The sequence below is a fragment of the Echinococcus granulosus genome (genome assembly GCF_000524195.1).
Source record: "Echinococcus granulosus chromosome Unknown EG_S00008, whole genome shotgun sequence".
Lineage (NCBI taxonomy): Eukaryota > Metazoa > Platyhelminthes > Cestoda > Cyclophyllidea > Taeniidae > Echinococcus > Echinococcus granulosus.
In genome coordinates this window covers 902,837-926,522 of record NW_020170388.1, presented here as the reverse complement: position 1 = coordinate 926,522, position 23,686 = coordinate 902,837, and the positions used below count along the sequence as shown (strand labels likewise).

The following is a 23,686-nucleotide window of genomic DNA, read 5'->3' as shown; positions in this document are numbered from 1 at the left end:
AAAGTCAAACAACATGGAAGAATGGAAGATATATATTAGTAGAACACAGTAAACACAGCCAGCGCGATTTTAAAAAGTATAAGAGAGGGTGACAACGCGTGAATTTTAGCGAGTGGTAGGAGCGCCCTTGATTGAGCTGACAGAGGGTCTGCTGACCAGTAGAAGGTGATGATAGTTGGGCAGGATCTTGCTCAAGAAGTCCAACTGTAGCGTTTGCGGCATAGGTCTCTCTGTGGCCACCCGTCTTAGGCACTACAAAAGTCAGGACGATGCAGAGCACTGAAACGAAGCTGGCACATAATGTGGGTGCAAAGAACTTAGAACGTAAAATGACTAGTTGAACTTTGAACCCGAGAAACGGTGGTCAAACGAGGCTGTCTGTTACAGTAGTGTTCGTTAAGGATCAAGGGCTAAAAAGTGAAGGCAAATTGCAGCACACAACACAGTTTTGATAGACGATGCGACTCGAAAATAAAGTCATCCCATATTTTGAAAAGACTTCGCGCTACCACCGTGTCTGTGAGCCCAAAGATACCTGATCTTCATGAATCGGGACAAAATACGCAAAATCTATTGAGATCAGACACAGGAAGAACGTGCACTTCATTAGCGGTGATATTGCTCATGGAACACAATGAATACGCTGCAGTGTGGCCAATTTGACAAGTGTCTAATAGTGATTAATAAGTTGAATTCGAAGAATGGAAACAAAACAAACTACAGTATGCAGAAATATTTGCATAAAACAGTAAATGGGGTCGAAACGAAATGAGTCCTGCCTAAATATTGAAGGTTTGAAAGGTTCAACCTAACAATCACTTCAAAGTTGCCTTTTAAAGCCTTCGAACAGTGATTCAACGTCGCCAACACTAATGATGATGGTCTAACGGGAAAATTGAAGTCCAGGCAGACTGAAGGATAGAAGGAACTGGAAATTAAAATCGCGAAAACTCTAGACGGGAGAAAATGGAAAAGAACAAGGAATCGTCTGTATAGCAAGTCTCCCGTTGAGACAATCAGAAAGCCGGTGGCTCTAGATCGTAGAAAATCTTACCAAATAATTGAAAAAGAACGAACTGAACACAAATTGCAAGACGAATGGAAACGTCTTATCAACTGTTCTTAAATGAAAGTTGGAATTTGGACATTGTTCCCATCTCGTCCAATTTCCAACCACAGATCAAGCAGAAATACGTCAGGTGTGCAAATCGTCCAACGTGATAAGATGATGAAAAATCTTCGCCTTCATAGAAGCACCCCTAGCGACGACTGATGTCTCGGTTACACATATCACTAAGCAGTGAATCTGGTCGACCACAGCACATTTTTTAGGGCATACTGTCCTTCCTGGCCATGATACTTAGATGCTCACATTATGATTACACCATTTACCACTACATCACAAAACCGGCTAGCCAGTACAGGAGAATATGGACATTGGGCATTTGGCACTAGCATTTATTAACACTTGAACAATGGACGGACTTCATATTTATACAAATTACATATCCTCTGCGACAAACACATTGACGCATTATCGCGAGATGCGGAGCGTTACCGATATATAATAGGGTAAGAAACTAGGTGTTTCAAGAACTAAAAAGCATCACAATGAAAGCAATTTATGAATAGTCCCATTAATTGAAACATTAAAACACTATGCCAAGTTTGAGAATGTACCCTTAACCCAATATGCATAGTAAATCCTCAGCTGTGTATTTTAAAACCATTTGCATTTTCACCGTTGCAATAGACGGGGAAGAACTACTCACCCTTTCGCCAAATACAATGGTATTCTCAGGCAGGTGCTCTGGGGCTGTGAGAGAGCACATCGCGCCGATGACGCAACCGTTGGAGATGCGAACCTGTGGACCGACGAAACACTTGGATTCAAAGACGTTGCTGTTGCCAACCTCGCGACTGTGAACCCGAGCTCCCACCTAAGGGACGATTGAAGTTTGGATTTTTAGATATTGCCATGTTGACAGCATGATATGGCGCTAAAAAGGTGTATTTTCCGAGTGGACTTTTTAAGAAGATGCACCACTGACGCCTCATCCATTTTGGGTGTTTTAGAGCACCGTTAAAAGTCGGAGGCAAGATGAGAGTCAAAGCACTAGTAGGACATGGCAAGTGAGATGACACGATATGGGTTAACGGTGGAAAAGCTCATTTCCAGACACTTTATTAACAATTTTTTTCCAGTTGCAAACCAATGAATTACTAATCTCCTCCATTTGGGCGACGCATGAATGCGAGATACAATGGAGATTGATTTAGGAACCTCTCAATCACATTTATCAATTGCAGAAAAGGAAATATTCAACTGTCATTCTATGCACTCTTACGGCACTGTCAAAGACCAATGACTAAGGAATAATCAACCAATCACAACAAGTCACCAAAGTTGCACCTCTCACAAGCAAGAGATGTGCAAACACATTTAACGACTTAGAGGAAGAGAAAAGCCTATATTTAAAGGCTTCTCCATTGACAATTTTCCTATTTGTCTCGAGAATTCCTTAAAGAACCTTGCAGAAACCTATACCCGTTATCACAAAGATCTTCTATCGTCTGATCGGCAAAAGCATAATCAAACTTCTGATTGAAAAGAAATTTCGGGATAGAAATCAGTAAATAATTTTGTATTAGAAACAAACAAATCCCCCCAAAAAACAAGTGGCTTTCCGTAACCTATTCAATTTCAATATCAATAATCGGTCACTGTATTTGCCATCTTTGGCATTTACAAAAATGTAAAGCTTTTAATGAATCCACTCATGATAAAAGTCGGAAGAATGTGGCAAGGGATAGGATGACGAGAGAATTCACACTGAAGACACTGAGGTCACTAGATAATAAGGAATAACTTTAAAAGTAAAAAGGGTAATGTTTACTTTTAACAGACCACATTATCATTTTTCGGTCCAAAGAAATATAGTCCACCGCAAAGCCATTGAATTCGCTCCCGATGACAGCATAGGTATCAAATAACTTTTCGGACTGAAACAAAACTAAGCTAATCAAAGCAACACGACGAAAAGACAGCATAGCTAATCCCAATCAAGTAAACATCAAGACTAACATTACCGACCAATATTACAAATCACATAATTGGAGGAGTCCCGGAAGGAAAAAGGGGAATCTCAAACACGTTAAAGCTACCAAATTCAGCAATTTTCAATTTAGTCCTCGGGGTAAAATTCCTGTGAAGGACGTCACTATTTACTGATTCAAGAATGCTTGGTGAAGGACTCCATTCTCAGGGTTAAAACCCCTGATGATGTAAACAGCGTTGAGTGATAACTAACTTTGTTCAAGCATCAATGAAGACTTTGAAATGAAGATAAGCATAGAATGCCCTTGTTAGATATCACCAAATCTTATGCTAATGGAAACAGCGATTCAAAAAAGTATGACGAAAGGACCTACCTCAAAGACATTGAAGTCACCAATGATGAGAATGGTGTTGGGTACATTGTTGATGATCTCCACCTGCTCCTCAATGAGATTTGACTCACCAATGCGAATGGGCCCAGCCTCTGCGATGATCCGTGCCTTGGGATGAATGACGGTGCGGGTGCCAACGGTGATATCACCTTGTATGTCACACTCACTAGCAACCACTGCGCCTGGCATTATAGTCAGATCCCTTCTTGACATCGTGGTGAGCTGGGTACAAAAAGTAAAGTGAGAATGGGTCGGCATGACACCATTGGATAAACATTTGAAAGAAGCGAAAAAATGGATTCCGTCGCTTCATTTTAGAATTTTCAAGAATTTCAAAACACTAAGTACTGAAAAGACAGGTTAAAATCCTACTAAAATACAAAGCCTTGAATAACCTGCTCCTCTAACTTGGGACGTGTACTGAATAAGATTGGGGAAATAGTTAACGAAATAGTGAGCATGATAATCCGAAGTCCCTAAGCAAAAAACCCTTCCTAGGGATTACATGACCTTAGAACGCCAGTGAACGTGTAGAATAAGGAGAACAGAGGAAGTAGAGACTAGGCTTGCTCCGGACACGACTACGCTAAGTGCATCGAAAGCATACCGCGGACACACATTCAAGCCTATGATTTTTAAAAATTGTGAGAAAGACTAGAAAAAATAACAAGCAGCTGTACCATTTGGATAGAGGGCGAAGCCACCCTCTGGGTGGAAAACCAACCAATATCACATGCTATCTTGCAAATTAAGAAATTGACGAATTAGGAGTAGGAAATGGAGACTGAAGTAGTTAAAGAAAGCTATCAGAAAATTAATATAAAAAACAAGTTGACGAAAGAAGGAAATCGCATAGGCTAAGCTAAAATCCCCCAACCACATCATACAAATGGCAAACGTTCTATATAAGAAGTACAAGATTGTAAAAATGATATGTTTTGGAAAAAGCAATAGAATCTCTTGATATTTTATGCAAAAAGAGTAAATGCAGAGGCGAATAAATGTTGGTCTCTAGTCCGAGTCAGGAGATGTGAAACTCTCTTCCCCTTCCTCTTCTTCTTCTTCTTCGTCGTCGTCTTCTTCTTCATCCTCTGAGGTGGAAGGCTGACGCCGTCTTCGGCGTTTCTTCAGAGGTGGCTTCCTTGCTGAACGTTTGGACTTTAACTTTGGCTTGTGATTTGGCACAGCTTTCACCAAATCGGAAACATCGAGAAGACGCGGAAAAACGGGTTTGGCAGTGGCCAGGGTCTGCCACGGGGGGTCGGAAAGCGTTGGCTTAGATGAAGATGACTTTTTAGCCTCACCTGTTGACATCGGCTAAGAAGAGAGAATAAGTTGATAAAATGAATTCCTCTCCTCCAAACTCCGTGTTCTTGTGTATTTCCTTGTAAAGAAATCAATTTATCTTATCAAACGCCAGATTTTCTCTCGAAAGTGCGCTTTCAAAACGCAATCGTTATCTTTAAAAACAATCGCCAAACCTAAATTTCTATCAGTAGATAAATGGTTGAAAAACCGCCATTTTGGTCCTTTTGACGATGCCATAACAGGGTAACGCTAGTTAAAGTCAGCAAAATTTTACTCAAAAGTTGGTATTACAGTAAGGATTGAGTGGACCACTTACTACTGAGTTGCCAACAGTAGCAGTAACCCACCCAGCCTGATGAGATGAAGAGGAAATGAGGCAGTGTAATTGATAAAAAGAAACAATGTTTACTACTGCATAAGGGAAAGTGGAAGAAGAAATACACTTTGTACAATCTGTTGATTTGTGCTCGTCTTAATCATACGTAATGCTAAAAAACTATTATCATATCCCTATTCGGATGTCATTCTCCGGCTGTAATTATGCGAAGAACGCCATCAGCCACTAATCCTTATGTGCGTTTACAACAGAATTATTCCACCACTAAACGTGGCTTATGACGCCCTCAAAAACGGCTCTTCATTTTAAGGCAGAGTAGGAGTTTTGAGCACACCGCTTTTTTTCATGGCATAAGCGACTTGACCTCTACCACGCTTGAACAGGTAGCAAACACCCAACCTCTTGAGATCTCACCTCACTCAAGGCTGACAATAACTAATATAGATGACTGGGAAGGCGAAGACCAAACGAAATTGTATCAGAGCCCCCAAACCCAATTTTATCCACAAAGCATTAAACAAACGCTCCTACGAAATGTGATCGGTATACGAAATACCATTGCCAGCGGAGAGCTGCCGACCTTTGATATAACTTCAGAGACATTGCCAGTAAAAGCCGACTCACCGATGGTGCAGCATGTACCGTCGCCTTAGCCAACTGGAATCCCGCCTCAATGCGCTGCCACAGTAATAAGTTTCGTGTTAAACGTTTCCAGTTTGACAGGGCACGTTCAGTGCGATCGACTGCTGCCGCCACGGCAGCAGACATGCGCTCCTCACGCCAAGCGTCCACGAGAATTGGCACGACCTCACGACACACTACGAAGCCGTCGTATTCGGGGTGCGCCCAACCTGCCTTGTGGAACGTCCAACCGACCATCGCGGGTGCTGCATCGATCTCAAGGCGCTTGGCAATGTGTTGGATGCCTAGAGGGAGTAAAATGGGAGGGAAGATTAGGAGAACCAAGATCAACTGAAGACTATAGTCTATAATGATTCGGAGTTTCTTCGAGAAATCTGCATTATAACAAAGATGGATGTAAGCATTAAGTAGCGAAGTGTCAAGCTAACGCAGTAGACGATATTCTTTTTAATCGGCTATTTGACCACATGATGATGCTGGTGATGCAGAAACAAGGTAAAACTGGTAGCCTCTGAGTCCATATGAACGTTTGTGATGAACCCTCTCCCAAACTAGTACGCTTGGTAAGGTGATCCGGGGGGCACAGTAACAGCTTCGGTAAACGCTAATGAAGACTTCGATTCTCTGTGGATGGATAATGGGGCAAAAAGTCACAAAAACATCTGCTGTGTATCCCCAAACCTGTAAATACATGTTAAGAGGTCCAGAGTCACGTGTTTGCATCAGTCGTCCCGTGTCCTGACTGCCCGATCAGGCCAAAATATTTTAGCCGGACTCAATTAGTTGACCTGATTTACCATCACTCACACACGCATTCACCTCGTGCAGTGAAAATAAACTACCACAATCCACTAGAACTCACCATGGTTCGACCTAGAGCTGGTAAAGTATGACTTCCGATGTCTCGGATACTTAGCCTTATGTAGATCCGTGTCTAAGTTAGGCAAAAGGCGGGTTACAATGAAACTCAACGGAAAAGCTACTGAGACCAATTTGATCTTTAGCAACCACCCCATTCTCAAGTCAAACCTAGTAAGCGGCAGTCAGGCGGAACCAGGTTGGAATAAATTCAATAGCTTGAACCACTACTACGAGCACACTGACTCGTGATTAGGATACGTGAATACAATACCCATCATCCAAAAAGGCCTGAAAGATCGTTAACATGGACAGTCGTCGCTCCAAACACACAGTCGAGGCTTTGCACTAGTTCTCAAACAAATAGCTCCCCAATCAATTCAGAAACCCCACCTAAATCCAAAAAAGACACCAATGGTAATGTAATCAGAAGTATTATCTACTTGAGGTGAATTCATTGCACTATCTTCTTTGCTGTTGCCATGTTGATCATAATCCACTGGACGACCGTCGATAAGAAATGCAGAGCAGTAACCACCAGGAACGCTAGAGATGAAGCTTAAAAAAAGAAGGGTACTACGAATCCAAAAGATGGTTAATGTAACGGCGGATCTGAACACACAGACGGTGATGGGATTACTGCGAGGTAAAATGGAACTCCTCTTATATCATCCATGGTACTAGTCTTCTAGTTCTTCTGTTTCCAGATTTGCTTGTATCATAACAGCATCAGTGGTGTAGCTACTAGCCAAATCAAAGTGATTTCAGCCCCAAAAGTGCACCAACTGGGTGACATACCTGAACCAAGACCAAGACTAACAAAAAAACACTATCAAAAGCAAACATACCCACCCTACTATTCCGTGTGAATTAGCGGTAGCGTAATACAATTGCCAGCCCAAATGACAACATTAAACAATCTACCTCTACAATTCAATAAGTTAAAAAGCTAGCTGCGCAAAACCATTTGAACGGCAAGCTGCAAAATTTAGTGATTACGCCTACCGGGCAGACGGATGTGTACACAACCAATGGGTAGCATGCATGGCTTGAAGAGTTCCACATTGCCATGTTCATTACGAGGCACAACACCATTCTCGGCCACTGGAGGTACGTAGTCCTCGACCTGCCAGGGTCCGAACAACTCTACCATGGGTGTTGGTCCATTTGTCTCTTGAAGGAGTTTGCGCTTCATCGTCATCATCGCCTTTACCTCCTTTGCCGGTTTCTCGCCCAAGCGAATAGTCTGTGGAGAATGCAATTAGATATGGCCGTGAGATTAAAAACCTTTGCAATCCTTGAAAATTAGGCATTTATACTGACTTTCGGTCCTATGATTATAACTTCCTTGAGCTTTCTGTACGGCAGCAGCAATGCTATATCTATATCCATGGGTCTTATGCTTTCTTCAGAGAGCTCGCATGCTATAGTGGAATAGGACCCCGATTATACGAAGCATCAGATGTGGGTAGTTAGCTAGAAATTTTCCCGATTAAGATGGAGTCGAAGTGAAACAAAAATCCTTAGTACCTTCTTCAGTTCTTCTATGCCATTAATCAACATGAAGGATAGGTAGAAAAACGGTCTTCACATAAGAATTCGCTTCGGAACACCCAAAAGGTGAGGCTTTAACGCTGATCCAAAAGGCCATAATGTCCATTTAATTAAGCATGCGGTACACTTTAATTTACACGATGAAATGCATATTTTGAAGGACCAACGTCAGACCCAATTGGAAAATAAAGCACGAATTCTTCTTTAATGTCAACGAATTCGAACTCTACGGCAGGTATCGAAAAACACCTTAAGATTGAATCCACTTCGGATTCCTTTTGTGCTCAAAAAATCGGCCGTCTGTGGAAAAGTGTAACGCTAATGTAGTCTATCATCGATGCTTTGTCAAGCATATTTTTAAACGTGTAGGGGCGTAAAATTTATTTTGAAGCAACTCCGTGTGGAGCTCAGAAAGTACAGACGATTAACCACAGATCAATTTAAAATAGGAAACGAATAGATCCAAGGAGTCACAATATTATCGTGAATTAACTAGAAGATTACCGAAACGAAAATCACATTGCAAGAAATGTGAGTAAATTGAAGCAAACATGAGACGTGCAGTTTCAAATAATGTTGGGACGATCACTTCTACATGAAAACTAAGGTGATGGACATGAGGACTCAGATAGATCAGGTGATAACTCGGGATCCACACACTACAAGGCGGGTGGAAGTTAGACTCAGTGGCGTCGAAAATCAATCCACGTGGATAGTTCCGCGATGGTGATGAATTCACTTTTATTCTGTTCAAAGTAAAACGTGCCACAACGACCTAATTCAATCAGTGTGCATTTCGGTGCAAAGGTTTACGGTGCATGTGAGCAGTGAGTCTTTAAAATTAAGTCAACCTAAGCCAAATCCTTGCGTAAGGGTTCTCCTAAGTTAAAAATTCCACTAGGAGTCAACTTTGAACCGACCTGAAGCACAAATTACATGGTCTAGTTAAGGAACCTTCTCATCCATTAGACATCAAATAGTCAAAAGCTTAGTAACTGTTGCAATTATCCTTTCACAAAACGCCAACCACCACAATGGCGAAATGAATGCGGGTATGGCCGAGGAGTAATCTGGTAGTGAATTTTAAGCAAGCTACTAGAGCTATAGAGCAAAACCGCTCCAAATATCAAAAGACGCGAAAAAATACATTAAATGATTCCAAAATCGAGCCACAATAAGGATGTGTAATCAACTAATGCGGTAACAGTTTAATTGAGTTTAAAAATAAATGGCCGGCAGACTTAGCTTTGTGTTCAAAGGGGATTGGGAAATGAGTCAATTTCCAGTATATTTATAATTGCACTGCATTAACCTCCTAACTATTCTTAGTGCGGCGCTTAATCCATGGGACCGAAAGCACAGTTATTTCTTACATCTAGTTGTATTTTGAAGCAATGATTCTGGACAGGGACAAAAGATAAATCTCCGGGATGATAACCACTTTAAAACATGCTCACATGTATCTCAATGGTCTAAGACGAAGCACCGGTGAACATGAAATGATACTACCGTTTATGGCAGTAAACTTATACCATGGATCCCGCACTAGAAACAACACCAATTCGGATTCGAAACGCTTCCGCAACACATTCGCGTAAATTAAACATGAAAAGATGTAAAGAAACACAACCACTAGGAAATCAAGATTCGACAGTTAGCAAATATGATGAAACAGTCAACTCACCTTTGCCTCCTTCAACCACGACTCTCTAGTGTGACAAATATGAACACACTCCCGAGGATAAACAGGCTCCGTAACCTCGCTCGCTTTGCCTCCGACCTTAAGAAACCCAACTACCGGTGCGTCCGGCGGATAAATCACTTCAAATTTCAGAAGGTGCCGTCTCAGAGCATATAGTGGATGGCCCTTAAAGTTCTGCACCTTCACTGGAAGGGGGAGACTCCGCAGGTAGTCGAAAATCCTCTCCATACCTGCCGCGTCTCGCATCTCTTCCATCCCACCAACGTCTTTCGCTCGCAGATCGACCACATCCCCGTCGCAATGACCCCTCAGTGTGGTAAGAAGCTTCTTCCACAGAGGATCAGGAATGCGGTGATCTCGAGACATGGACATCCAGGTAGGATCGTATCGAGGTGCCAAATCAATTGGAGTGCGACCGAGGTAGCTACAATGGGTGGAATGAAAGCCCACAACATAGGGAAAGTTGGTGAAGTGAAAGGAGACATCCGCCATCACCCGTCCTGTGGGAGGCGAAAAATCGATACTGTACCACACTTCGTCAGAGGGCAGGTAGACTTCACCAAAAAAGAAGTACTTCGAGGACAGCCTTTGTTTTTCGTCTTCGCTCTCTGACGAGATTATTTTTGAAGTTCGAGATGAGGGGCCAAGGGGTTTGAGTTTCTTGAGGCCACGAGCCGTGGTGTTCGTACCAGGTTTCAGCGATGGTGGAGCGAAAGCTAAGACAAGACGTGTATCCAGACCACAGGCTCGTAGCGCAGCGACCATCAGGAGCGCACAATCGACAGCTGAAGTGCTACCTACCTGCAATCGGGTTTGAATCGCCTCGCGAATGTCGGGATTCTTTATCTTGGGACCATTGTGATTAAGGGAAGCAAAGGTGTGAACGAGTGATTGAAGAGCTGCTAAATCCCACGACTTGGGTATAACGATCAGAGATAAAGCCAAAGCGCGAATCGTTGCATCATCACACGCCTTATTGGCAAATCGACCAAAAGTGAGGAATTCTAGAACGTAGAATATGTGGAGAGTCCGAGCGCGTTCACGGATCTGTCTAGCCAAAGCAAGTGCGGCGAGAGCCTTAGGATCCCGACAAGACGATCTCCCACGAGGAAGAGTGCTAACAGATATCTCCAGAGGTCCCTCGTCTTCGACCTTAGTTACCTCATTTTCTGGCTTCTGTATAAGTTGACTTAAGAACTCAAATTCCTTGTGAGCTGAAGCAGCTTGCTTAGCCTCCGCGTCAGAAGGAGGATTAGACACGTCTTCCCAGCCATCTGCGTCACTAGGTTCACTATCAGTGAGAAACTCTTCGACTTTTACGACTTCTTTCGGGGCTTCTTCCACCTTCACCTTCTTGGATCTACGACTGAACTTTCTAAATAATTTAGTGACAGTCAGATCCTCCTCAGTGTTATCCTTCTTCTTCCCATTCGACCTCGAAAGAGGCTTTCCCTTGATATCTGAAATTATCGGTGAAGCAGCGTTGGACGGCTCTGTTTTACTTTGACTCTTATTGCGTCCGGATGCAGTCTTAGAGCGAGGCGTCGATTTCAATTTTAGGGGTGGAGTAAATTCATCTCCACTGCTGACAGCGGCGTCTGAATCTGACAGTTTTTCAAAGTATTGCGACTTGTAGACGCGACGACGAGTTCTAAGGGAAGGCATAACTTAAAGCCTTTGAACATATGAATTGATATAAATCTGACCCAAAATGCAAAGGACCCGACAGCCCAACGAGCAAATCGATCGATTTAAACGACTAACTGTTAGTAACAGCTATATGGGGGATAAAGGTAACTGTGGGAGACCACACTGTGTGCGTTCTACCGTCAAATACAAAAACCAATTCGCAGACCACTCAAGCAGTGCGCCACCATCAATCGATCACTAAAATAAATTGCTTAGATTGTATTTAGCCAGTAAGTGAAATTTCAGATTAAACTTGGTCAAGACGTTATATAATTAGATTCTAAGCAAAATAATTTAAAAATCACTTGCTTTTTTGAATACACATATTTATAGCCCTAGCTTGTTTATAAAGAAATATGTTGGTCTAGTGGAATACAACTTAGCACTTGAGCCAACTTGTACTTTTCGTATACAAATCCTTGTAATTTCTAGATTGGCCAAGTTAATGTACACAGCAAAACTTCGAGGACAAGTATTCTCCCCACTCTGGAAGCTTTACTCTAAGTACTTACCCAATTTCACCAAGGGAAAGGTGCCTTTCGTCTAGCATTGAACAGTTTGTTTCCTTTATGTTGAGTGTGCTCGGTGGTGAGTTGCAGACATCCAGCCTCGTTCTCGTTGGTCAGCGTTTTATCTGGCAAAGACTACTCTCTTTGAAGGTGCAGATTGTGCTCTGAAATTATGCTAAGCAAGTAATTTTTAGCAGCGCCCACAAGCAGACGTTAGTTAGTGCAATTGTTCACCTTTTCACACGTAGTACAGGGGAATCGCATTTCTTTGTCTGGTAATGCCACAAATACAATTCCAGAATTAATCATCCAGAGCCATCGCAAACGCAACAGATAGTTCTCTTCGAAAAGACAAAATGATCACAACAGAATACAAACAGATTCAGGCAACATACAGGAGAGGGAGGAAGTAACTTTTGAAAATGTGCTATTAACTGCACAAACTATGCGGTTTGACAAGATAATGTATCGGTCAAATGGAAGCCATCAACAAGTCAATTGCTACCCGAATGGACGGTGAAAAGATGCCTCCTTTTCTCACCAAATCCAACCTGCTGCTGCTGCTGGTGTAGTGGCATTGGCGATATCGATGGCAGTGGAGGTGGAAGAGCTTGAGAAACATCCGCCACTTGGCCTTGAATTCCGTTTTGAGACTGCTCATCTCCGTAGTCAAACCAGTCATCAGAGGTCATGAAGTTGGCATTTAGTGCGTCGGCAGGCGGCTAAATACGGCAGTTGTTCGCGGCCTCTTAGATGAATATCAATCTCACGGAGAAGCAAATATCTAGTAAATTCGGGAGATCTACCCCAAAAGTAGTGTAATTTTGTGGAAGCATTTAGAAAGACCATGATGATCAGAATGAAATGCTAGGGCTAAAGGCTTTCAAGGTTTACCGCTTAAAAAGTTTGCTATATGGCAAGAAAGTCGTTTTTGTCCTCCATAGATGCTTCATTTCGGTTAATTAGTCCCTACAGCACTTAGTGCTACGCATATTTCCGAGTTTAGCGGACAAATTCTGACTTAATTAACTGTTATCAAAGGTATCGAGTGCCTAAACCCTAATGCAGCTCTCAGTGTAAGCCCCTGTTAGGACTTGTTGTAACTTGTAGGGACTTAGAGGATGCGAACGCCTACATACATGCAATATAAGGCGCAGGCGTGGAATGCTGAGAAATGACTTTCCTACTCCACCATTTGTTAAACGCACAATTGCATCATTGGCTATTGCTAAATAGAAGGAGATGACGCCCTATTCTCATCCACAGCTCCCAGGTGATGGCCACCAAAGTTTCTTGGCGGTAGCACTAGATAAACACATGCGAGGAAGGATAGACAGCTTTTTGGGTCTACAAGTACAAGGGCTTCAACAGGTATAAGCGTCCAATAAAGGCGAAACTCGTTGCCCTGTACCTATGGGTAGCAAGAGCGATTAATTCAAGGAATTTTTCTGCAGTTCATGTTTTATTCTGAATAGCTTCACCAAATTATTTGGCCCTTAGGGTTTCAAATTATAAATAAGCTTTATCAAATTGACTTTCCTATCAATGAACAAAAATTAATGACAATTTCGGTGGTGACGGTCAAACTATGGCAGTATGGTCCTCTTTCCTAGATAATTTTTCCCCCTAATACCGATCATGCAAATCTTCAGTGATTCACGTTGACTGCTGCCTCGAAAATTGCCTTTACGAGTCTTGACGGGGAAGGTGAGAGATCATTATAATGGGACGATGGAAATTTTGATGAATCTATTCAACTCACACATTTGCTCCTTTTTTCCCCAAACTTGGTAAAAGTAGGAAGCCCAATGCGAATGCAAATTTCTTTAAGCTAGAATAAACCTGACTTGGAAGTAGCTCTAATAAAAAAGCCTATGCAGTGATCCCAAACGGTGTAAATCGGAGGCAACGCTTGACGTAGATAGCATTCCAACTGAACCAGCCTACTGCATAAGACGGATTCGGATGGTTGGATGCATTTTATCGCATGTATGCATCAAGCAATATCGAGCTCATCAACGGAGGCCTATCCCAATATTGTGATAATGTGTTGATAGATTTGTTCTGAAGGCTACTTGACAAAATGATAGAATAGATAAGAGTAGGAACAAAAAATCGGCCTTATTGGTCTTGGACAGTCGTATGAGGTACGACCAAGCGGGGGTTTCTGCAGCAAAATGAACTAAGGAAGGCGAGATTAGACGGGACTCGAGTGATGGGCAAATGACAATGCACTTGAAGTAGCACAATGCTGAATTTTTCAAAGAGCTGCACATTCATGGTCTGCTCGATTTAAACTATGGAAAATTGGCAAATCTCTATGCTGAATTCCATCTTAATTTCGTCAAGTATTTTTTCATTCCCTGTGACCTATGAAAACAATCAAATTTTCTTGTCAATAGTTCGTAAAGTGCCCACTGTTTTCAACGTTTCTTTATTGCTGAATAAGCAAAAAATGGTTCAGTATTTCGGGTTTTACGCCTTGACTAAAGTAACTCCTTTATTTGTGAGAGGTAGAAAAACAAATAGAGGTCGTCGAGGCAAGACCATGAAAAAATTCCACCATAAGATGTAGAGCAGGATTCTACGCTCGTAACTTTTAATTCACGTCAAGAATAAAATTTGTTATCAACTTTCTTACCAGCTGAAAGAAAGAGGCTTCCAATGGTCGTTGGTTCAACAAATCCGTCGCTTTGCCCCACTTCGAATGTGGCAATTCCAGGCACTCACCCGCCTTTCCCTTAAGCTTTGCAGGGGACCCCAATAGGGGATGTGGCTCCTCAGCCATGACAAGGACTGGGGGCACCGCCGCAACCTTTAACGACTTCCTTGCTGGTAGTTGAGCTGCCGCTCCTACCGGTGGTTTGGGTGGTGGGACTTGGACGGTCTCGCCGTAACCACGCTTCTGTCCACTTCCGGTGTTTCCGAAGACCTCCTCACTCTGTGCTGGGATTCGGGTAAATGAACCAGCAGCTTGGTGATTCCAATGTGCTGACATCTGAAACGCACACAATTTTTTAGTCAATAACATCTTTTCTACTATCTTCTTTCTTGTGTTTGTTGAAAATCTAAGCCGATAATGGTCTCTTGATTTTTTAATGGTACACTTGTGGCATTGCTGTGACGTGTTGCATTTATGCCAACCTTCATTCTAGATCACATCACCTTGATTCCATCTTTAGTGATTCGAATTTCAAGTCCTCCTGTAAAATCATTTTACAGTTTACTTGAAGACAATAATTCCTTCGCTGAGAATATAACATTATTATGGGTAACTGCAGCACCTGATTATATCAGGGCCAAGCTACATTGAAGTGTCAAAGGGATTCAGCAAACAAAATGCAAGAAGTGAGAGGAAACGGATCATTAAAAGTGGACCAGGTGATAATTTCGTGGCCCTACAATGATGCCTTAGTTTTACTGAATCATGGACCTTAGTGAGGTGAGGTAGACCGAGGAAATCAGATTAGTCGATTAGAAGGGCAACTGTAATGCCTTCAACAAAGTAGGCCTAAAAAAGAAATTCCGTTGAATGACTGAGTAGTTACTCACTAGAGAGAGAATACTGATGTGGAAGGCAATTAAGAGAAAGCCACTCCTTAAAATCTCGATACCTAACACGTCTTGCTTGGAAATATCAACTCAATTAGACGGCCGAATGACATTGCATTAGTGACCTGTTAGAAGAATAGGTGCCCGAATCCTTCCAAATTGACAGCAAAGGATTCCTCAGAATGCATCAACTCTAGTACCTCATTGTGTCTGCAGAGTCAAATTAGAACGATTCCACCGACTCCTTTTACTTCAAGGAATCTCATTAAAATTCAAAAATACATTACAGTGAGTAAAACTGTGGATATGCTCTCAGTAAAGTAAATCAAATCCACCATCACTGCCTTCCCCACAGGCAATTTCGAGACAAGTAATTACCATGGATGTGGGTTACTAAACTACCTTCCAACGAAGTACTACGATCACTGATCCAAAACACTCAACAGCTCAATCTCGCCCCATATGCTGTTCCTTATAGAAATTGACCACTACAAACAACTGGATAAAGCATCGAAAAGCTAACTGAACAGAAGGATGGAATGTCCGGAAACCTGTCTCATTGTACTTGTTGAGCCCTCCAAGCAGAACCTCCTATGAAATACACCAGCTTTCCATGTACAACGAGAATAAACGTATCAGTACGCCTATCCTAATGGAAAAAGCCACACAAGGAACAGCATAAATCGAGAGCTTTCGAAACACAAAGCAAGTCTGTCACATTAAATCTTTTCTGTTATCCGAATGATTCTGAATGTATCAAAAACTTCACAAAGAGCATACACTTGCACTTTTACACCCTTTGCCCTAATTTTCAGCCTTCAGTTCTACGTTTGAATGGAAGCCTTAATTTCACAATTGCATCAAAAGGTATAAGACTGTCAGTTCCGGCTGTAAAAGGCAACCTTTCCGATCCAAAGTAAAATTCATCATACTATACCCACAATTCAGTCTGTGGATGATTTAGACCCATCCACCTGTCGTTCATACAGCTGGATGAAGGTCCAATATCCACCTGTGTAAATCTACACCATCACAGTTTCTGTTAAGCGAAGGGTAAAGCATGACCTTTCTTGGGACCCTCGGCGGCGATTTATGCAACACATTCTCTGCCTCCTGTTGCTGCAGAGGCCACTGCAACTGAGGTGGTGGCGTCGGCATAGCGATCGGCGTCTTACCACTGTTGCCCCTTGCTCTTTCCCTTGACGTCCTCGTTGAAGTCTTCACCATGGTGGAAGCAGTCAGAAGCTGCTCAATTCTACTCTGCAATTGGGCTACCTGCTCACGCGCCTGGTTCTGCACCTCGTTTATCTAAGAGGAAAGGCAAAAACACCAAAGTGGGACATTTACGACCACACGTACACTGGAATAACCTGTGAGTAAATGAGCCTGGACAGTCTCCCACCAAACATCATATCACTTAGCAAAATCTAAAACTCCTGTTCAATGTCTGATGTTCATTTAATAAAAAAAGGTCAAACTATGTTGCATCCATAATCAAGTAGGCAAGAAAAAAAACACCCTAAACCACTTGTGATTCCGCAGTGAAATGGTAATTGTTGCAAATGTGTATCATTACGAAGATCTCTCCATTCTCACGAAATATGAATTTCATCCCATTGAAACAGAATTCTGATGATGCTAATGCACGAATCGGTGCTCATACCACCACCGCCAATGCTATTAGTTTCTCAGTTATGGTGCTGCTTATGCCAAAGCTAATTCCGAACTTGTACACCTTCTAACGTTGTCTGCAGTAACACAAGCACCGCATTCACCCCATGATGACAGTGAAAGTAGCACTCAATTTCCTTACTCATGGTTTACATTTGAGGCCAAGTCGTTTAGGGCATAGCAAGAACTTCATGTAGAAAATACAACAAAAACCAACTCATCACCAATTTACCTGTCGTAGAATTTCAGTGCGAAAATCGGGCTCTTCCTCTGTCATTTTCTGTTCCTTTGATTTGACCATCGAAGCCAGCTCGTTGGCATGATCAATCAAAAGCTGAAAGGGATTCAAAGTCGCCTTCGGAAAAGATTACAGAACTTCCCCTAAAAAAGCCAGCCTACTCCTCCACCTTGACTTGTTTACCGCATAGACGTTAAGCATTCATTCCACACTTATTCTCCGCTACATTCAGTAATGACTCACGATCTGCTTTCATTTCAATGCTGCAATTATGAAATTTTAGTCTCCAAATGCTGTAATAAGCTGGGTCGTAAACGAGATTGATAATGTGCTTGCTACAGGATGTTTAGCAGGATCTTTCACCAAACACATTTCCCGATAACGTAAGTAATAGAAAAATAATGCTTCCACCTACTGGATGGTTTCAAAGAACACGATTCCAGCTGCGAAGCCGTGTGGAAGCTTAAGTTATGTATACTCCAGGGTTAAAGTTTAACGTAAGACGCAGGCTCTATGGTAAAGTAAGGCTCCTTTTAACTAGCCCTAAAATTTCAGCCAACAAAAAGGACCGATCACGCAAGCAATGCAAGAGAAACAGTACCCTAAGCCACAGCACACCTAAGATTGGCCTCGATAGAGAGCTGACCAACAATAAAATGGAAAGGAAAGCTGAAGAATGAAATCTGGAATCAACAACAACACAGGCGTTGTGGTGCAGTTTTGATCTAACAAACTACCGAGCATGTATTTCACTCCATCACATTGGAACCTCCTCGACTTTTCAAAAAATATGGTGCCGTCATCGTTTTACGGTTGCGCATATCATTACCTTGGAATTATTAAAAGCCTTCTCATGCCATATCATAGCCTAAGAGTTCAACCATCTATGAAAATTTGTGGATTCTGGCAGCTAAACGGATTGATCACTACCTACATGTGGAAAATGACATCTAACAATGTCAGTCAATGCAAACAGATGGGATATTGACGATCTATAATGGTGGTGAAGACCAGTCGTACGAATCCTCATTTGCTTCACGTTCAGTAAAGCAGCATTACCTGAGGCTTGCTTCAATGCGTAAATAATGCAGCTTTAGATTTTAATTATCATATAAAGTTAGGGATAATAAAAGATAGCTTAGAATACTGATGGGCATCGTTTTCAATTTGAGAGAAACGTTGCCATAAGTTTTGGTGATATAAAAAGCAACTGCTATGACACGTTTCCCAGATGTACCCCCGAACGACACCTTTTGCCCGAGGAAGGCGATGGGGTAAATTACCCTTCTACCATTGAAACAAAGAAGCCTTCCAATATGACGCGAATTCATATGGTGGGCCTTGGTCCTACCTAGTTGGTGGTTCCAATGCAACCGAATACTACATAAACACCATCAGGAGGTCTGATTGGAGGGGGTATTAGGGATTAGGTCCAAAACAAGTCCTAAAGCATTTAGCTCCAATCATGTCATTTTATCTACCACAGAACTGCCAATGAAAAATGGGGTACTACAGCCTGAAGAATAAGTTAAGGCGATGAAACACGAAAGAACATACGCTGGCTCTTTCCTCGTTCCAGGCATCTCTTTGGGCCGCAAAATTAGCCTGTTCCTTGTCCATCATCTCCGTCAATTCCTTCGACTGCTCAGTCACTAGAAAGCGCAGAATAAAAAAGGAAGGCAGACGTATGCAGGCGCGTGTTTGTTCGGTCAGGATAGCGAAAAGATTGGATTCTAATGGAACGTACACTTGTCTTCGTACTCATTGCGCATTGCTACCACTGAAAATTCGGAAGAAAATTAAAATAAGCTGCATTTTTCAAAACACTTCTACTTTTTACAACAGGTAATTCATGCCTTAAGTATCCAATTGTGAAGAAGGGTAAGTGAAAAAGGCAACTGCAGTGTTATAAACCAAACTGAACGTCTAACGTGGCGACAATTAAGCATAAGCTTTGATCACAAAGGACATGGGTTGCTGAAAAGGGTATGATAACATTCCTAATGCATCGTTTCAGTTGAGTTTGGAGAGGGTGAAAACCCATTTGTCAAATGGCTAGTCAAAGGTGGGACAATTGCCAAGATAGAAATTAGTAATCATACTGCCACTGTGTGAAATTCATGTGTTGGTCTATTACAAGCAAAACTGTCTTTTTGAAGCAGCTGCAAAAGCCCAATTCCTATTAATCACTGGTGCATTGGCTAGGATGGGCAATGATAAATAAAATACACGATAGCAGTCGGCCTTTCTAAAAAAATAACTACGTTTGCACGTAAGATAGGTCCACAAGACGTACTACTTTATTTTGACAAAGCTCACAACCACACACAAAACAAATAAAAAATGCGCAGTTTTCGATTAATGATACCCCTTCGTGTCCTCATCCGAGCCCACACTCCATACACATGAACCACGTGCAATTAAAAGGAATTGAGTTAAATTAAGTGAGAAAAAGACTTGACAGCAGTTGACAGCATATTAAAACGGAACAACTCGTAAGTTGTGGCGGCCGATCTCCTGAGACTCATGGCAACAGTTTCCATGCGATTGCTCATCGGACCCCATTACTCGCACTCGTGTAATGGAGCTCATCCAGCTAGCACACTGGCTTTCACCTCGTCAGTTCAGTTCAAGTGGTCCAACATTGCTGGGACGGTAACTACACGAACCTTGTGACGCTCGTCCATGTGTAGCTTGAAATCACTATGACTATTACAATCGCAAATTCCCTCACTTTGCCACCTCGCACCAAAACCAAATCATCAAACAGCCATACGAAGGAGAAACGTTAATAAAGCGCGTCAATCATCCTTTTCATTTTTCAACACTTCAGCTACAATGCTGGCAGTGTCAACCTCTGCACACGTCACCCATGCTACTGATTTCGCAGCCTTTTACGAGCCTAATAATAAAATCGTCTTCCGTGAAAGCTCCAGCAATGCAAAATAATGTAAACCTTCAGATGCCAATTCTCAAACAAAACTTCCTAAGAAATCAAACGTGCACTTAACCAAACAGGACTTTAAAATCCCCACGGTGACTTCACAATGATTTCCTCATGTTTTCCAACTTCGAATTGCACTTTCCTCCAATGCACCTACATTTCTCCTCATTGGCAAGGTTAATTGTCTCCAACTCAGCTGCATGGGCTTTTCTCACAGTCTCGAGTTCACGGCGCAGAAACTGGGTCTCTTCACTGAGCTGGGCAACCTCTTCCTGCAGTCTGACGTTCTCTGCTTGTACCTCCACCATCACACTGTAGTCCACTTTGTGCGCCTCCAGGCTGGTTAGCATGCGTTCTAGGTCTGTTGTGGGTAAAGGAAAGGATGACCAGCAATGGTGAAGTATAAGGGAAAGTGAACGCACCTTCAGCCAGTTTGAGACGTATTTTTGGGATACATTAAATGATAGGCAATTCCGTACAACCATTCGAATAAAGCGTCTTTTTGGTGATTCCAGACAATACTTATTAAAGTTAGGTGCTTGGGTCTACGTTCAGGGGACAGCGCGTGCAAAAGTACTTTGCAGTCAGATTTGTTGAAATGAGTTGGAAGCCAATGGGCAGGAAATCATCATATCAAGCAATAAGAAGTTACTAATGTACGTATCACAAGGACTTTAGGAAAGTCTTAGGAAACTGCAGCGATGTTCGTCTTTCATACGATATTCCATTCACTAAGTTTGATAGTGCCGATTGCTAACGTTAGAATTTTGATCTGCACAGGCAGAGCTTATATGACAATAAAATAGGAGTGTTACAAATTTTCAAATATGCAAGAACTATAGTGCAATTGAATACACTTCTTCAGCAGTAGACTTATTACACAAAGGCTTGAATTTCTAGAATTTCCACGTTAAACGACAGTAGCTGACGGAAGTGACACTACAGGCAAAACAATGGACAGACTAATGCGTTTAGCGCGAAACAGATGCAAACTCATACCCTTCACTGGCTAAGCATTGAACTCCTGTGTTGCAATGACATTACCCAAGGGTTTGCGAGCAATGGGTCACATGAAAGCGGTCTCGGACCAACTCAAAATGAGCATAGAAAAGTTTGGAGGCAGTCACAAACTTCACTTAAAAAGGGTCGGATTGCACCTATTCGCCATCGATGCAAGTAAATTTTTCTCCCTAGGCAGTTTGCACTCGCTAGTTCGATACTCGTCGCTGCTTACACAAATCCGCTGACAATCATATATGCGTAATTAAAAACGGCAAATAATTTATCATACCCGCTACGACCTCCGCGAAAGGGAGAGGACGTTGACCCATTTTCAGCCGTTTCGCTTCATCCTCCTGACGAAGTCTGAGCATCTCAAATTGCAGTTCCTCAATATACTTAGAGCCACAAAACATAATCCATCGAGAGGAAGGAGCTTTTCGACACTAGGTACTTGACCAAGGAAACAACTCACCCTCTCCATGGCAATAAGGGAGCGTTCCAGTACCTCTAAGTCATCGTTTGACGCCGAATCTGAAGGCCCTTCTGTGGGCACTGTTGCATCATCTAAGGGCTTTTCGACACTCGTCTCGGGTTGGACAGATGCACTTCCCGTGGCAGCCTCAACCTCCATGGTTGGTTCGGACACTTGCCTCTCCGATTGTGCTTCCACTTGCTTCACTTGCCAAGGATATTGACATAGGGGCGGATCTTCCATTACCGATTTCGCTTCCACTTTCCCTTAAATGCACATATATGAGCCGCAACTCAGACATGCAGGAGCGATTTGTTTTGGTTTGGAGTAGCACTGAAGATTACTGATAAATGTAACATAAAAAAGCTATAATGACTTTGAATTGGCTCATCGTGAAACTGTGCGCTCCCCTCACAATAAACACTGATGGATGTGTATTTTGCAAGCATTTCTAACAACTGCAAGTCCTAACCCTCTCAATAATGCCTTAGAATTGTGCTCAATAGACTCCTTGGGATTTTCACAATGACTTAATGGTAAAATTTGAACTACTCAAAGTCAGCTTTACAAATGAAAGCGCACAGAGTAGACATTTTACAAAAGTGCTGCTACAAAAAAATCTACTTTTTCGGTTTGAGGCACAAAAAAGTGTACACAAAGCGCCAGAGTCGATTGAGTTAGATAAACCACACTTCAATGAGGTAATTTCAAATTTTCATACATAAATCATTCTTTGCAATTCCATGTCAGAACATTTTCTATTTCAGATCACCGAAATGAAGGTAAACTTAACAACTTCATTCTTCCAATAAATACACAATCAGAATATGATATTGAAAACAGAATTCAATCAGCAATTCGAGGATCATTTGTGCAGTCCCTACTTCAGGCTGCACTTATGCACAAAAGTTATCGGTTTCCATGTGGTATCTACTGTTTCAGTCACATCATCTTCTCTCCATCATGCAAATCCCGTTAACCACAAACAGGTGGGGATCTTTTTTGGTGAGGGTTTCTCACCGAGTCACATGTGTTGGTCCGGAAGAGTTAACACGCCTACTTTACCAACAAGTGGGAAAACAGAACAACCTCAGTACTTCTCACGCATGCAGAAAAATGACCGCGAATCAGTCAATGTCCTCGATTTTCTGCTTCAAACGATTCAATTGGAACAATCGTTAACAGAATGCCTGATGCTATCAACTTTGTATTCGATGAAACAGCTACACCACTCCCGTCGGCGCAGCAGTAACTACAATCACCTGCGTGATTGCTCCACCACTAGCTAATGCATTGCAAGAGCAGAATAAGGCAATAAGGCTCACAGCAGCCATGGAGCGTGGTATGACACCTAATGCTGGAACTCCTTCTTCCTTTATAATGGAGGGAATAGGAACTCTCAATCGAGGTAGATAGAAAAGTATCAAAAGCCAAAATCCGTCAAACAAAGCAACAATATTAGTTAGACTCCTGAACAATTTCAAAAGCAGCCAACACCGCACATAACAAAGGAACTTGAACTTAATTGAGAAAAGATCAAAACGAAATCTTTTATTCGCTAGGACACAATGTACAAATCATACAGCTAAGACAGATTTTCTTGGACAGACCGAATTTTTCAGGTAAAAAGCGCATCAGCTGCCCTGAAGAGGTTTCATGACTATAACGAATAGCTGAAGATGAAAATACTTCACTTGAACATCCAAGCATAGCACTAAAACTTTAATTCCCGAAAAGTTGCTAATGGGTACAGCTGAA

The 23,686-nt window shown here is 42.2% G+C and overlaps 2 protein-coding genes across 2 annotated transcripts; both read right to left on the bottom strand. All coding sequences in view use genetic code 11, as the record gives it.

Annotated features, from left to right (window-relative positions):
- Positions 1 to 105: 105 nt before the first annotated feature.
- On the bottom strand, positions 106 to 3,663 carry EGR_01976 (Dynactin subunit 6; the record flags this gene model as incomplete). Its single annotated transcript, XM_024491225.1, has 3 exons — positions 106 to 252; positions 1,773 to 1,940; positions 3,433 to 3,663. The coding sequence occupies 3 exons, from the start codon at positions 3,661 to 3,663 to the stop codon at positions 106 to 108; spliced, it is 546 nt and encodes a 181-aa protein (XP_024354368.1).
- A 798-nt stretch (positions 3,664 to 4,461) lies between these two features.
- EGR_01975 (DNA repair protein complementing XP-C cells) lies at positions 4,462 to 22,171 on the bottom strand (the record flags this gene model as incomplete). The annotated part of the gene is made up of 11 exons (XM_024491224.1): positions 4,462 to 4,767; positions 5,720 to 6,021; positions 7,601 to 7,841; positions 9,834 to 11,518; positions 12,591 to 12,771; positions 14,691 to 15,047; positions 16,589 to 16,894; positions 17,505 to 17,606; positions 19,068 to 19,162; positions 20,612 to 20,876; positions 21,929 to 22,171. The coding sequence occupies 11 exons, from the start codon at positions 22,169 to 22,171 to the stop codon at positions 4,462 to 4,464; spliced, it is 4,083 nt and encodes a 1,360-aa protein (XP_024354367.1).
- Positions 22,172 to 23,686: the final 1,515 nt, after the last annotated feature.